The following is a 16876-nucleotide window of genomic DNA, read 5'->3' on the forward strand; positions in this document are numbered from 1 at the left end:
GAGTGACTTCCTCTACAGATGATTCCTTCACGATTAGAAGATTTTAGCAGCCTCGCTGACAAACAGTGCCCGCTTGACTTCGCGACAGATAAATTAAGCACTGTACAAGGGCAGACGCAGCCTGTGCAAACGCAGTGCGCACACCAGCAGCAGTCTTTGAACTATAAACTATTTTTTTTATTTTACCAGCTAAGACCCACTGAGCTATATATATACAGCTCTTTTTTTCAGAAGCACACCTGGCCAACACAAATGATAGCGCCAACGAAGTGGACTTATCATGTGGAAATGTATAGCAGCCACATACTCTAAAACGCGTGATGTTGATTCTAAATGTGGGGGAGAAAACAGGAGGACCCGGAGAAAAGTCCACGCGATCACGGGGAGAACACGCAAACTCCAAATATACAGCAGTCGTCCGGTCGGGATCGAACCCACGACCTCCTGTATACCAGGCGAGGTAGTTAACATCTCACCGCCGTGACTTTGCTGATGAGCCGAAGAAGGGTGCATCCGGGCAAAGAGTTTGCATGTTCAAACAAATTCTGCTGTTGGTTAAGCACGAGTTTGGAAAGCCAATCTTGTGGAGTTATGGGACGGGAAAGTGATTCATTTAACGTACCAATGAAGAATTAGTCATTCGTTGCATCAGCCCAAATGTAATGCCTTGTGAAATGTTTTGCAATACATTTTTGTTGGGTGACCACCTACGGTGTAGAGAGGGGCCACACACCAATGACGCTCGGTAAGCCAGCAACATCCGTGTGTCATGCCTGAAACCTGCTGATGAGACACCGATGAAAAGGTGAAACCAGTTCAAAGTTCGTGGGCTTAAACAAATACTGACTATTTACTCAATTCTGGACGTCCTAAGGTCAACAGACTAACGGAATACTTTATATTTATGTGAGGATACAGAATGGAAGGCGATTTATTTAATGTATTACCCAGAATGCTACAAGAAACTTTTTTTTTTAAGGAGATCATCATCGCTGAGTATAGTTGGCGATGTTTGGCCAATTCCCCTTTAACGAGCATTTATTTTTTGTATCCGGAAAGAAATCGCAAGACACCATCATTCTTGCGAGGAGATAACATTCTGCACAGATAGGTTCTTGAACACACTTGCTGTACTGCCAGTATCCTGGCCACCACCTCGCAGATCAGCGAGTTTCAGCAGTTCAAAATTACCGATATTATCTAACAACCCTTGCCTCTGGACCTCTGTATATATGTTGAACTTCTTTCGCACCGTACGTGGCCAACCGTGCTAATCGGAGGTGCGGGGGGTAGGACAACAAAGCAGTTCTAACGAGTGAGTTTTCAACCTTTGATCTACCACACCTAGATATATAAAACCCATACTGTTCCCCAACAGAGCATAATGCGTTTTCTTCACATATATATGTAACACACGTGACATACGACACATGTAAATGACATACAATGCACGTGTCTCTCTATTCTCATTCAGCCCTTTTTACGAACGCCGCTGGATCCGCAAACTTCTGGCAGCAGCAGCAGCCGTCTGCCACTGTTGACACAGTTGTTTTTGCCCTCATTCCTCTTTGTTTCGTCGCTGCACTTTATATATATTTATATTTAATATATCTGCTTTGCTTTGGTAATGTTTTGTGGCCCAGGTCACTCTCGCGAATGGGACTCATCGCGGTTGTTTCACTTCTCACCTGGTTACACAAATAAACTTGAACTGTAATCGTCGTCATCATCATCATCATATCCCATCTGCTGGTGATGTATCTACTCCGGTGCCTCCTCCTCATCCCCATCATCAGTCCACCTCTTCGTCCGTTGTCCCTAGCCCTCTGTTGCCTTCCACTCGCGTTTCCATTGGGTTCTGTTCTTCTCTCTGGATTGCTGTATTGGGTGCACAATCTATGGTTCACAGCCGACGATGATCTTCAATGCCCAGTGTTTTTGTTCGCATTCGTGTCGAGGGCCACGGAGAGTAGAGAGCACGCCGGGATGGTTTTTTCCATGGGCCTTAGATCCAAGGTGGCCTCAGAAATTGCCAAAGTGGAGGGGGGCGGGCTTCAGGCTTTCAAAACACCTTCTGTAATGTAACACTTCCAAACACATTCACATACGAGCCGGTTTTCTAACATTGAATTGGGGGGGGGGGGGGGTAGAAAAGGCTGAGCCCCACTTTCTAAATTATTTAAGACGTTTGTTTAAAGTTGTTCTTTTACATTGATGGTGTCACGCCCTCCCCCTGAGTTTTAGTCTGCACCCCTTTGTAGAAGGTCACGTGATAGGGCAGCACCTGCACCCAATGCATCCCTTGTTCATCCAAGGAGGATCATGATGATGGTGGTGGTGGTGGGAATAAGCAGGAGCGGGGCTTAATGTCTGCTGGAGCTGAACGGGGCGAGCTCAGGAAAATATGTCTCCCTTCCCCCGCTGGTGTGGGCGGTGGGTGGTCGATTCCGGGCAGTTGTTAAACGTCAGGCAGCTCCAGACAATATTCCATCCGAAATGAAGCCCTGACGAGGAGGGTGGATGAAGATGATGTTGATGATTATGATGATGAGGAGGAGGCGGGGGTACTGCTGAGCTGATTGCAGCACAGAAGAAGAAGAAGGGGGGGCAGCTCAGATGCGTTCTCCTGGCGACTGGAAATGCCCGAACACTTGAGGCAGCAGCCCACCGCCGGTCGCTCCGCTCGCGTGCGCTGCTGCTGCAGCCGCTGCGGCCGCAGCAGCCGCAGCAGCCGCGGCCAACGGCGGCGGCGGCGGCTGCTGGCACCCCCCGGGGCCGGCGAAGCTTCCCGGCGGCGGCTGCTGCGGGTGGTAGCCGTGGGGAGGCGGCAGGGCGAACCCGCCGGGCGCGGGCGACGCGGCGTAGGGGTACGACTGCTCGAAGGTGCCGGCGGCGGCTGCGGCGTGGGCGTACTGGGCGTAGAGTGCGCCCGAGTAGTCGACCCCGAGGAAGGGGTTGAGGGGTGCGCCCGTGGGGGAGCCGCCGGGCGTCTGGATGAAGACGCCCGGCGGCAGGAACTGCGGCGGGTAGAGGTACTGGGCGGAGAGACTGGCGCGGAGACGCAGACGCCACGGGGTGGAATCCCGAGGGGAGGGCAGGGAGGGTGGGGAGGGAGGTGGGGAGGGAGGGGAGGGGGGGAGGGGAGGGAGGTGGGGAGGGAGGGGAGGGAGGGAGGGAGGTGGGGAGGGAGGGTAGGGAGGGGAGGGAGGGAGATAGGGGAGGGATGGAGGGATGGAGGGGAGGGAGGGGAAGGAGGGAGTTAGAGAGGGAGGGAGGAAGGGAGATTAGTTGGGAGTGGTCATGGCAGGAACGGCAGGGCGGTGGACATTGCGGAGTTTCACGGTTCGGCACTCTGCGGCCGCCCCGGGTTATTACTGCCGAGTTTGCGCACAGCGGACGTGGAAGGCTCAGTGTGGCCACTACTAGAAATAGGCAATTTGCGTGTGCCCAGCGTCACGATCCAAATTGGAAGAAAAAATCACACCCCTACATTACTCAATTTGAACGTAGAACACATCGCAAGCATCGCCCCGTGCTGCCAAAAGGAACTCCGCAAGACCCTCCTGAAAACGAGCCCTGAGACGCGGTGAGGCTTTCCTGTACAAAGAGACACATAGACTCACACAGATATCTATAGTTTTTACACTCAGACCCATTGACTCACACCAAGACCCATTGACTTACACCGAGACCCATAGACTTCACACAGATATCTATAAATTTACACTGAGACCCATTGACTTACACCAAGACCCATTGACTTACACCGAGACCCATAGACTTCACACAGATATCTATAAATTTACACTGAGACCCATTGACTCACACCAAGACCCACTGACTTACACCGAGACCCATAGACTCACACAGATATCTATAAATTTACACTGAGACCCATTGACTCACACCAAGACCCACTGACTTATACCGAGACCCATAGACTTCACACAGATATCTATAAATTTACACTGAGACCCATTGACTCACACCAAGACCCACTGACTTACACCGAGACCCATAGACTTCACACAGATATCTATAAATTTACACTGAGACCCATTGACTCACACCAAGACCCACTGACTTACACCGAGACCCATAGGCTCACACAGGGATCTATCCATACGAACGAGGAGGCATCGCCACAGCAGCGATTCACCACTCCGCGACTCGTGAACGCAATCATCTGGCCCGACCACAGCTGCTGCTCTCTGTATATCATCATCAGCCATGCGGAGCAGGAGACCGGCCGCAAACGGCCTCGCGGCCACCACTTTTGTTTCCAGGCGCGGATTTAATTTCCCCCGAACGGGAAATAACAACCACGTGCTATAGGAATCATTGACAACAACATTACTTTACCGGAGCTAAAACTGCGTCATTAATGCCCCCGGAGCGAAGTCCACAAGAGAAGTCGGCATTCACAAATGACTGAAAACTCAACACATTCGCAGGCAACTCACGAGTATAATTCACCCGCGCGCTCGTGCCACATGCGTTCTCATTTGGCAATCGCACTTTTGTCGATCACACTTCCTGACAGAGAGTGGAACACGTAGCGAATCGGGCACTGGGTCCTTGAGCTCTCCTGCTCTGAGAAGGGCTGGTTGCCTGAAACGTCGCCTTTTAATAGAGTTTCCCTTTCTGGGGCCAGCAGTTCAATTGACGAATGGCATCGAGCCCCTGTTATCTGTGCCTTTACCACCACCTGCCAACGTGGCAATGCATCACCAAAGTTCCGCACTCTTGTACTGTGACGTACGTTTTGTCACGTGGTGACTTATACAAACGTGCAGTGAGAACTTTCGCCTGCCACAGCTGTTGCTGTGACCTTTAATTTTTTGTAAAAATTATTAACATTTCAACCCAAAAAAAAAACCACGCCCCTACAGTGAAACGGCGACTGTGCCCGTTTGCACTGTGTATACCAGACGCCTTATATGGCCGTGTTGAACATTCTGTCTGCAAAGGCCCCTTAAATGGGAATTGCCGTTGGCGGCTCCGTGAGCTGGAGCTGGGGGTCACGCGCCGCTTGGAAGCCGATAAGATTTGTGGTTCCCCGTCAAAGGCGCGTCACCACCACCACCACCACCATCATCATCATCATCAGTCATGTTCAATCCGCTGCAGGATGAAAGCCGCTGCAAACAGCCTCTCGCGATGCTGCGATGTAAATAAACCACACGCACGCACTGATCAAAAGTGATACGGCTCGTGGGTCGACACTCATCGCCGAGTAACGCGTTTCAGGGAGCTCCTAATCTGCTGAATTGACGTTCCCGGGCGATCGTTTGACGGACACCCCGCTGGTCTGTTAACGACTCTGCTACTTGATTCTCAGCACGTGATTGCAGAGGGTGAAAGCGATGGCTGCCCGTCTTACCGTGGGGACTGTTAACATTTGCAATCACAGCATCTGTGCAGCAGGGGGAGGGGGGGGGGGTCATGTGGAGGCTTTCGCAATTGACCTGCACCCACCTGAGTTCGATTCCCGGCCACAGCTAACATCGCCGGCGAGTGATTTGCATGTGCTTTTGGTCCCGTCTGGGATCCCAGCCACCCAAAACAACTGCTCAAAATATGCATTCACCATCGTGGTGAAGTATGGCCAATTCGACTCTCACGACAGACACGGGTTGCTTGGAGGCGCTCATCCAGCATTGACTTAACAATGAGCCGTGGCGTGGTGCGATGTGTGGTGTGATGTGGGGTACATTGTGCGTTATGGTACGTGCATGGTGTACTGGTACTGTGTGCTATGTTACGTGGTGTATTGTGATGTTTGGTACGACGTCTTTTTGTATTGTGTTACATACTAGTGCTGTGTGGTGTAGTGTGTGTTGTGACGTTTGCCTGCTGTGTGTGTTGTGGCGTGTGGCATACTGGCACGGTGCACAGTGTAGTGTATAGTGTAGTGTATTCTGTAATGTATTGTGTGGTGTTGTTGTGTGGTGCAATTGTGTGGCGTTGCAGTGTGTGGGTTTGATTCTCGTTCAACGTCAACACCGGTGACTATTATCTGAACCGGTCCTGGGCCTCCCCTAGGTCGACTGAGCCTCAAATGAATGCGGTGTCTAGTCAACATCACCACGAGGGAGACAAAGACGGCCGGGCGTGGTGTTGGCCACCGACCCACTCGTGTGCCGTGCCGGCCTTCGCGAACAGCACTTGCCCCGACAGTCTTTAAAAAAAAAGGCTATAGGGTGGATATTTCTCTTTGGTGTATTGCGTGGCGTATAGTGCAGTGTGTCGTGTCGTGTGTACTACGTGTTGTGCAGCAGTGTGGAGGCCAGGGCACCATGAGCGTCTCACCCGTAGGGCCTCGGCAGAGGCAGGATGTGTTGAATTCCCAGGGCAAAACCTTCAAAGGAGCAAAGGGCAGTGCGCGTTAGTCAGACGAACTTGGAGCGATTGCTCTTGGTTTAAACTCAGTCCCCGCTCCCGGGATGTCACGATCTTTGCTCGGCAAGAGACAAGCGTGGACTTTGGCAGGGGGCAGGGGGGGGGCTATTTTTTTTTATAGACGGCCAAGCACAGTCGCGTTGACACGGGGCCCGGCTGAATGGCGTTCAGGGACCACCGGAGGGGAGGATGATGAGGGAGAGCTTGTGTGACAAATGAATAAAAGCGCGCCGATGCTGATTGACTATGACCGAATAATCCTTACTGAATTCCTAGCTGACGTCGTCAGGTCTCGGAAGCTGGGCAGGCTTTTGAGCCTTGGATAGTGCACGTACTGTAGAGTCTACTTTGAAAAATACATATTAACACGCGATTTGGTGATGACGCTGTTGCTGCTGCTGTTTGGCAGTGGTGCACATGCACAATTAACACCGTGGCACTGAAACGTAAAAATATATATATTATAGATGGCGTTTCGGGAAATGTTCCCTTCTACATGGCAAATAAAACCATGGAAAATCATATAAATTTGCTGTGAAGAAGTGCTATTGTTCGAAGCGTCCACTCCTATTTTTGTTTCCTTTTAAGGCCACAGTGTTATTGAGGAATGTGTTGAGGTTTTCTGCACGGCTGTTGCTCTACTTGGTGAAACAGCGCTACGTTTGCGTCTTGAATTATAATAATTCGAAGTGAACTGTGTTTTAAAAAAATCAATAGCAGGATGATGGTAATAACGATGGCCTGTCTACATGTCGTACAGACCCAGTGTCATTGTTTAGCGTGCTAATTCAATTCACCGATTGATATTTTATCCTCGTCAAACAATACAACATGCAATACAGCAATTGTTTGTTTTATTACCGTTCGTACTGTTTTGTTAAGATTGACGTCGTGTTTTTCTAGCGCTCGTTCAACAAATCCGTATTATTTATCCTGCAGTGATTTAATATTGCTCTCATTTAACGTCGGTATAGTATACGTCTACCTGTGCTTGTACGAATTGCTATGTATATATGTTGATCTTCTTTCGCACCGTACGTAGCCAACCGTGCTAATCGGAGGTGCAGGGGGAAGGACAACAAACTAAACACAACAAGGACTTCTAAAGAAATTAATTTCCAATCTAGCTGTACAAGTGCATGACTCCAGTAGCTTCCTAATATCGGAAGGAAGAACGTTCCAGACGACCGCTTAAGCACATCTGAAAGCACGCGACGCAGTGACCGCCTTTGTCCGATGGCCAGCCAAAAGGCGCTGCTACTGCGAGGATGGTGCGGCGGTGATTAGCACAAGACGTTAATGCAGCCGGCGAACTGAGTTTGACTCCCGGCCACGGCTAACACCAGTGGCGAGTGATGTCTAAACAGGTCCTGGAACATCCAGCCACTTGACCAACCCACTGACATGGCGTGATGAAGGCCTTCGTTCAGCAGTGGAGAGACAAAGGACTGAACATTATTCTTACTTGATTTGAAGCTTTCGTGACTGCAGGAATCCATACTCTTTGGTTCTTTCGGTAAAGTCACGGAGGTACAAAAATAATTGATCGCGACGTTTCGATGGTAACACAAGCAATCGTCATCAGGTGAGAGAACCACAGTTTTTTCTTGCTGTGGTTGTCCCACCTGGTGACGATCGAAACGTCGTGAACTATTATTATTGTTCTACCTACGTGGCTTTACCGAAAGAACCAAAGAGTTTTATTCTTACTATTAATGAACTACATTTGGTTCATCCCCGTTTCAATTGAAACGTTAAATGTAGCCTCAATGGGATCTCATCTGGTTGGTGTTATTATGCTGAGAGTACTATACAATTATCTACAGTTATTATATATCTAATAAAACGAGGAATTGGTCGAATATCATGGTGCTCTGTGAGATTCTACTGCAGAAACAAATCACATTGAGATCACGTGGTGTTAGCTTGGTTAGGATGGAGCCAATAGAAAACATAATTAAATATGGGGGGGGGGCTGTTTAAGAAGTCCCCCCACCTTTTTTATAGCCTGACCCCTCTAAATCTTTGTCTCCCAGTGCAGTGCAATTGCACCGCCTGTATACTCTGCGTGTGTCGCTTCGTGGTGCACACATCAGCACATTCCTGATCGTTTACGCCGAGAACACATGATGTTGATGATGAGCATCATCATCCACTAAATCGTTATCATCACCAAACGTCATAATAAAATCATCGTCATGATATCATCATTAATAATCATCAGCCATTGTCTATCTACTGCTGGATGAAGGCCTCCTCGTGGCTCGTGGCCCAGTGCTGCTGACCGCATCCGTCTCGCGTCACCTTTTTTTGGAGACGGTGTGACGTCACGGTTTACTATCCTCACGCAGCCGCGGCGACCGAGGTCATGATTCAACGTTCAACTCGTGGACATTAGACCCACGAGTTGGATGTGCATATACGAGTCCTAGATAAGGCAGTGTACTTTTGCTTTACTTTTGTCTATGTATGTATGTTGAACTTTCGCACCGTACGGAGCCAACCGTGCTAATCGGAGGCGCGTGGGAAAGACAACAAAACTCGACACATAAAGCAGTTATAAATAAATGAGTCTTCAATCGAGATGTAAAAGATTCACGCTGACCACGTGAAGGAGAAAACTACCCGGTCATCCCCGCACCGGCGGCTTTTGGATGGCCACCGGGCAAAGACGGTGGTCACCGCATGGCGCGCATTCAGATGCGCGCCATGCGACCGTCTGGAACGCTCTTCCGATGTAAGGAAGCCACTGGAGCTATATGGACTTTTAAATAATTTACAGTACGTTGAAACTCATTTCCTCAGAGCTGCTTTTTTGTGTGTAGTCTTGTTGCCCGTCCCCCGCACCTCCGATGAGCGCGGTTGGCTACGTACGGTGCTTAAGAAGTTCGCTGTGAGTGATGACTGCCAGGGTCTAAGTTAAATTAACGGTAAACGTCGACGCAGATGATGATATCTATGGGACCGTTTTGCCCTTTGGCGATCTCTGGTCTAACACGACTGAGACTGGGCCCTAAAGAAGGCTGCTGTCTCTGGTGTAGGCTAATCCGTTTCAAAGACACTGCCCATGTGTTATCAGAGCATCTTTGTTTGCATGTTTTGTTACAGGTATGTGTGGTTAATGCAGACCCGATGCCTTGCAATAGGTGTGTCTATTTGGCGTTTCAACATCTTAACACCTCCTGTATTATTGCCAGACCGGGTAAAGCAGATGATGATTATTGTAAAATAATAATGATTGGACACCGTACCGTACACCGCATATTGTTATACGATCATTATTATCATAATCGAATAATAGTCCAATTAAGCATCCCCTATTCAATCTTCACCATTCGTGACATCATCACCCAATCAATCCTTATCATAATTCAACATCGACCGTCACTATGAAATTGATCATCAGCGGCATTTCATTCATCATAATTATCGACCAATCAATCACTCGTCATCACAATCAATCCAATTAATCATCGTTCAATCACCCTTTTGCAATAAGCAATCACCATCGTGATATTATTATGTATTCGTGACCGTGATCCAGTCGTGGTCGCTAACACTAGCGCCCTCTAGTGAGACGCCATCGCACTGCGCGCTGTCACAGAAACGTGGAATTGTCAGGAGTGACTGCGCCAAAATAAACACGGACGACGGCGTATCCGCGTCATCCACAATGTCATCATTTACATCCCTTTTGCCAATTCCACTGCTGGATTAAGACCTCCTCACGCCGGATCAGTCATGGGAATTATGTGACCATACATAATAATAGGGTTTTTTCCCCTTTTTTTCTGGCAACAAAACTGGAACCTTTTTACAAGGAATCATGTGTGCGTTAACCACAATTCTTGTGGTCAAAATGCAAACAAAAAACACACTCTGATGATACATGCATTGTCCTTGCAACTGATTGGTCCGCACCAGCGACGGCTTCAAGGACACATGATACCTTGTAAAAGGTTTCAGTTTTGTTGCCAGAAAAAAGGGGAAAAACCCTATTATTATATTTTGATACTGGCAAAGGAGGTCTAATGATGTAGACCATACAAACTTCATCACGCCTGTCATGGGGGGGCGGTGGGTTACCCATACTTCACCACTCTGGTGGGTGCTGCTTGGTAAAGGGAACACACTGTGTCTCGCCTCTCGTTCAGCAGATGCCTGCCTGACATGGGTGCCGACACTCAGCAGGGCTGCCCAGTACAACCAGAGGTGGTGGCGTGCATCCGCTTTGGAGAGGCCTTCATCCAGCAGTGGATTGATCATGGCCGACGATGGTGATGATTGCTTCACCACGCACGTGCATTCATTCATTCAGCCATCACCAAGGGGCATTGGCCATCGTGGGTGAAGAATGGTCAAACATCTTCAACAATACCCGCGTGACACAGGGAGGGCACTCATCCAGCAGTGGATTGACGGAATCCCCCCACCCCCGCTACCACCACCCCGATGCTCACCTGGGGGCAGCATGCGTGGCTTGGCGCCCAGGTAGGCGAGGTTCACGTTGGCTTTGCGACCATCGATGATTGGGTTGGGATCTTTGCACGCGCGGTCTGCAGCGCCACGGTCAGCCATGGTTACCTGGCGCGGAGGGCGGAGGGGGGGCAGACACGAGGAGAGAGACAGAGGGACGCGTGGAGGGAGGGACACGTGCATAGAGACAAAGACAAGACAAAGATCCCCCGTGTAGGCTTAAACGACTGTTGGGGCAAGTGCTGTTAGCGAGCACCTATGAAGGTCGGCACGGGGTGGGTGGACAGCGGCATGCCCGGCCGCCTTTGTCTCCCGAGTGGCGATGTTTACACGTCACACCAGGTACTCTTTTGAGGCTGAGTCGACCTATGCGAGGCCCAGGACGGGTTCAGATAATCGTCACTGGTGTCGTTGGTGTCCGTGAGCGGTTAGCGAACTCGGCACACCGCGGTAACCGCTCCACTACCACTCTCCACCCGCATAAACACACACACACAAAACAGGTACATACACACATACACACAGACACACACACAAAGCAACAGACATACAACAACAACCGCCATTCGCCACTAAGAGGCGGTGACGTCACCACGACGCTTGTGCCAGGCCAAGTGCACCTTGAGGCCACGTGAAGTGTCGAACGCCCGCCGACAGGAGGTAACAGGGCAGACCCAGCAGATGCCACGGTTCGACTGACCGAGATTACCGATCTTGACACCGCCGGTACCAGTCATCGGCAAGTCCACTCAGCTCCACATCCTCCTGTTCCACATCACTCCATCTCTTCTCCAGCCCGTGCTGCGCCCGTTTAACCACCTCGATCCGGCCGACAAAATCTGTTTAGGCATGCGGTGGCTGGGCATGCGGGCTACATGACCCAACCAACGCAGCCTTGCCTGCCGGAGGAGCTCACCGATGGGACTTTGCCCAGATCAAGGATTTGTAAGCTCCTCACACAATCCAGCCTGGTTAAACCCAGGATGGATCGTAGGCAGGCCAGCCTAAATGTTTCTAACCCGCGAAAATGCTCCATTAGGGGGGTCCACGTTTCGCAAGCGTAGAGAAGGCAGGGAATGACTGTGGCCGAGAAGTCCCGAAGCTTCGTGCGGAGCGACAGACCAGGCAGCTACCACACAGCGTTATGCAACCGATGAAAATATATTGCTGCTCGACTGATTCGGTTGTGAGACCTCCGCTGCCAAACCGGAGCCGGTCATGAGCACACTGCCCAGGTATGAGAAACTCTCCACTTTCTCCACAACTGCCCCATCACCAATTGGGAGTTGTGGGGGTGGAGTGCCCGATGGTACAAAATACCCAGGCAGGTGCTTCGTTTTGGTGGGGCTGATGATAAGGCCCCACCTCTTAGTGGCACACTCCAGTTTTACATACACAACCAGAGACAGACACACACACAAAACAAAGACATACACACAGACAGACACACACACACACAGCCCGCGCTCCTGTGTCCCCCGCTCGCAATTGGAGAGAGCGTTTGAAGCAATTACCAAGCAATTGCGAGATGAGTGCGTGGAGCGATGATGGTGGCTGGGCTGCTTCTCCTCCTTCACTCCATTGCCCCACTCGTCTAAGGGCCGCGAATCAAACCCTCCTCATTCGCCGCTCGTGGTGTATAAAATGAAATGAAATGCATATCACGGTTATCCATTATGGAGCGAGGGCAATTTTAACGCTAATTGGACACGCGCGCTCGTTAGCCAGCCCATTTATTAATTATCGTAATTGTAATGGGTTTTTAAATGCGCTCATGCACACGGATGGTATTAATAAGAACAAAGTGTAACGCTGGACAGAAAGAGATGTTTTATATATATATATTTATATATATATGTGTGCGTTGCCTGTGTGGAACGGCGCGTTTCTCTGCGCGCGCGCGTGTGGAGCGATTAGCGCGCTGCGCTACGAACGTGGCGACACGGGTTCGATTCCCATCGACGGCTAACACCAGTGAAATATTATCTGAACCCGTCCTGGGCCTCTCCTACGTCCACTCAGCCTCAAATAAGTGCCTGGTGCAGTGGTGCGTAAACATCGCCGCAAGGAAGACAAAGGCGGCCGGGCGTGGTGTTGGCCTTCATAGGCGCCCGCTGATAGCCCTTGCTCCTACAGTCTGTTCAGGCTCCAGCGGAGATTTTTGTCTTTGTGTGATTCAATAACAGCGGTGAATTTTTGAACCGGTGCTAGACCTCTCCCCTAGGTCGAATCAGCCTTAAATGAGTACCTGGTGCATTGTGTGTAAAAACAATAAATCAGCGATGGAGAGACAAAGGCGGCTGATCGTGGTGTTTGCCACCCAACCCCTAGCGTGCCGTGCCGGCCTTCATAGGTCGGTGCTCTCCTACAGCACTTGCCCCAACAGTCGTTTAAGGCTATACAGGGAATCTTTGTATTTGTTGTATTAGCCTGGCACAAAAACAAAGGGCACCTAGCCTGGCACAACAAGCGCTATGCTTACGTCACCGTCACTTGGTTTGCGAATAGTGGTTCTAATTGTTGTGAGGGGAGCGGTGGTGCAGTGATTGGCGCACTCCGCTAGGAAGCCGTCCATAAATGACGTCACGCGATTTTGGACGATTTTTGACCCCCCCCCCCTCGTCACACGGCGTCACAAAAAGTCAGAGTTCCCCTCAAATATGACGTCACAAAGCTCTGCCCCCCCAAAAAAAATATATAAAACATGCTTCAAATCGCGTTAAACTATTGTCATTGTAGTGCGTATTTAATGTGGCGCTGCACTCTGCTGTTGTAGGAGAAAACATTTATTAAAAAGTCTATTTAATTAAGTAGAACGCGTTGTCTATATTTATTTAAAGTTGCGCATTTTGATGTGACGTCACATTTCTCAACCCCCCCCCCCCTCGTCACACATCGTCACAAATGTCTGACCCATCCCCCCCCCCCCCCCCTAGGTGCGTGACGTCATTTATGCACGGCCCCTTAGACTCACGACCATGGCGAACAAGCGTGGCGGGTGATGACTGGTATCCCGAGGTCGAACCATGGACGAAGGCAGCAAGCAACGCGGTGAACTGGCGTCAGATTTCTACCTCCAAGCTCTGCGGTCCTCTACAAGTCGAGGCCAAGTGACTCCGTGTTTCCACGTGGGGAAGACGCCCGAGTAGCCGAGCGGGGCAACACTCGTATCTGATACAGATGGGACAGATGGAGATCATTCCCCACTTTGCTGTAGCGCATTCTCCTGGCGAGCAAGGCGATGCGGCACCTCGACGCCCACGGGAAAGGAGTTTCACACCATCTCTGCGGTGATCCACCAACCCTAGCTGCTGCCTGCACAGTGCTGGATTACAGCAAGCCACGTGTGCAGCCCCCCCCCCCCCCCCACGTATATCGAAGTGACTTCGTAAACAATGCCGTGACGCCCTCTTCCGATGCCGTTCCATAGCACACGGTGGTTCACCGCTCGCTTCTCGAGTTCAAATTTATTATTGTGGCCGCCACGGCCGCGGGTGCACGACCGCGAATCTCACCGCGACTTGGGATCGCGACGCAACGGAACGCGGACGAATCCACGGGCGCATGTGGGCCCGCGCGCAAGGGAGGCTCCCTTAACGGACGGGCCTTGCCGGGCTTGTCAACGCAATCATTCACCGCTCAATGCAAGTCACAACTTCTGTAGCCCACGCTGTCACAGCGCACGCGGTGCGGAGCGGCCGTCGCGCAGAATGAGCGATGCGCACTGGGTACGGGGCGAAGTCTCACGTTGCACAAACACAACGACCTCACCGTGTAGCCTTCATGCAGACTGATTGCGGTGAGTGCTCTTTGCGAGCACCTACGAAGGCCTACAAGGGCGCACGAGCGCCTTTGTCTCCCCGGTGCTGACGTTTAAAATGGTATGGCTGAGTCGACCTAGGGGAGGCCCGTGACAGGTTGCGATGTCACTAGTGTGAGTGACATCGCAAGCCGGATTTGAGCTCAAGAGGCCGGATTTCGTAGCTGTGTGCGCTAACCACTGCGCCACCGCTCCCCACTAACGTGATAAGACAAACACCTAATTGCCCCCCCCCCCCAGCCTTTGCCATCCTCCTACCTTTCCTAGCACTCTTCATACAAAGTTGTTAGGGCTGCAGCACAAATGTACATATGCATGCACTCCTACAAAGTCCAACGTGAAATCAGCCGTTATCAATCCACTGCTGAATGATAAACCTCGTCAAGCCGACGCGGCCACCTCTGACGATCGTCGTAACAATCCAAATCTGGCGCCTGCAGACCAGCTGACTTCATCACCCCGTTGTTTGTCAGCATACGGAGGGAATTGGGTTGATGGAAATATCACCAAAAGACTACTTTCACGAGAGGTTTCTGAGAGCGTTAAAATGTCACGTCATTACTTAACTTCATGACTTAACTCCATGACTTAACTCCATGATCTAACTTAATGACTTAACTTAATGACATAACTTCATGACTTAACTTCATGACTTAACTTCGTGACTTAACTTCATGACTTAACTTAATCCGTGTCTATCCGAGTTGGCGTTCCGCAAATTATGCATCTGTACCCGGTACACCACGTCCAGTATAACTCTCGCTGTGGCTGGGCTTACGTGTACGTTACGTGCCAGCCACTGCACTCTACCCCGCGAATATTCAATTAATTTAAATGTGCTGGTAATGCTGGTGCTGGTGCTGATGCTGGTGGTGGAGGTGATGATGATGATGACGACACACACACGCGCGCGCACGCGCCGACACTTACGAATCCATATCCTCTCGACTTGCCCGTCTGCCGGTCCGTGATCACCACGGCCTCGTCGATTTCTCCGAACGCCTCGAAGAACTTCCGCAGGGACGCGTCCGTGGTGTGGTAGGGCAGGCCCCCGACGAATATCTTGGTGTACGTGGTGTCCGGCTGCATGGCGGAGACCCTCACCACCACCACCTCCTCCTCCTCCTTCTCCTGCTCTTCCCCTCCTACCCGGGAGGTGGGGGAGAGGTGGTCCACCTGGCCAGCCACTAGCGGCCGCTACTCCCCACACCAACACCTGCACGTACAGCCCTCCTGCACCTATGATGCCCCGACGCGCATCCCCACGAAACCACGCCACTGCAACGACTATGAACTCACTGATAACTGAGAACCCCCCTGGTACCATGCATCACACCGGCGGCACAGCGCGCAACCTGTACGGCCTGTCGGTAAGAGGTGGGGAGGGGGGGGGGAAGCACAATTTGTTAGCCTGGGAAGAGGGTTCTGCTGTTGCTTGTTGCTCGGATGGTGCAATTTTGTAACCAGGCGACCGCACCGGCTAAGCAAACTGCTCGCGCTGAGCGGGGGGGGGGCTCACGGGTTCACGCACGCGGCGTCTCGCGTGCCACTCCGCCCATGACAACCGAGAGCGTCACTCACCTGTAGAGCCGCCAAAGGCTGCGCCCTCCCTCACTTCACCTGGACGAGTCACGGAGAGGGGCGGGGACAAGGGGTGGTGGTGGGTGGGGTGGTGGGGGTGGTGGTGGGTGGTGGTGGTGGGGGTGGTGGGGGTGGAGATGGTGGGGGTCGTGGTGGGGGTGGTGGAGGTGGTGGTGGGGGTGGTGGTGGTGGAGGTGGTGGTGGGTGGTGGTGGTGGGGGTGGTGGTGGTGGTGGGGGTGGTGGTTGTGGAGGTGGTGGGGGTGGAGGTGGTGGTGGTGGGGGTGGGGGTGGAGGTGGTGGTGGTGGAGGTGGTGGTGGGGGTGGTGGTGGGTGGTGCTGTGGGTGGAGGTGGGGGGTGGTGGAGGTGGGGGTGGTGGAGGTGGTGGTGGTGGTGGTGATGCCCCACCGCGGTGTGTCACGGACACTCGGGGAGGCGGCCAATGGGTGAGCCGAACCGCGCGTTCGCACCGAATACGAATCGGCGCGTGATGCAGACGCGGGCCCCGGGGGCACCTGCAAGCAAGGGCCACGTGCGCGTCTCCCCCCACCCTCCCCCCCCTTCAGCGGTGAGCGGTGGCGCAGTGGTTTGCACACTG

General features: G+C 51.7%; 1 protein-coding gene across 1 annotated transcript; it reads right to left on the minus strand.

Annotated features, from left to right (window-relative positions):
- Window positions 1-152: 152 nt before the first annotated feature.
- LOC144722398 (RNA-binding protein 24-like) lies at window positions 153-16112 on the minus strand. The gene is made up of 4 exons (XM_078600637.1): window positions 15629-16112; window positions 10863-10986; window positions 6313-6361; window positions 153-3048 (listed from the first exon to the last, which is right to left on the minus strand). The coding sequence occupies exons 1-4, from the start codon at window positions 15785-15787 to the stop codon at window positions 2613-2615; spliced, it is 768 nt and encodes a 255-aa protein (XP_078456763.1). The 5' UTR covers window positions 15788-16112; the 3' UTR covers window positions 153-2612.
- Window positions 16113-16876: the final 764 nt, after the last annotated feature.

This window comes from Lampetra planeri, chromosome 14 (assembly GCF_965212315.1).
Source record: "Lampetra planeri chromosome 14, kcLamPlan1.2.h2, whole genome shotgun sequence".
Taxonomy (NCBI): domain Eukaryota; kingdom Metazoa; phylum Chordata; class Hyperoartia; order Petromyzontiformes; family Petromyzontidae; genus Lampetra; species Lampetra planeri.

Coding starts and splice junctions, on each gene's coding strand:
- LOC144722398 (XM_078600637.1), bottom strand. CDS start 15,787: ATGCAGCCGGACACCACGTACACCAAGATATTCGTCGGGGGCCTGCCC. Junction 6,362..10,862: donor GCCACGCATGCTGCCCCCAG/GTGAGCATCGGG, acceptor GCTCCTTTGAAG/GTTTTGCCCTGGGAATTCAA. Junction 3,049..6,312: donor CCTCTGCCGAGGCCCTACGG/GTGAGACGCTCA, acceptor TCTCCGCGCCAG/TCTCTCCGCCCAGTACCTCT.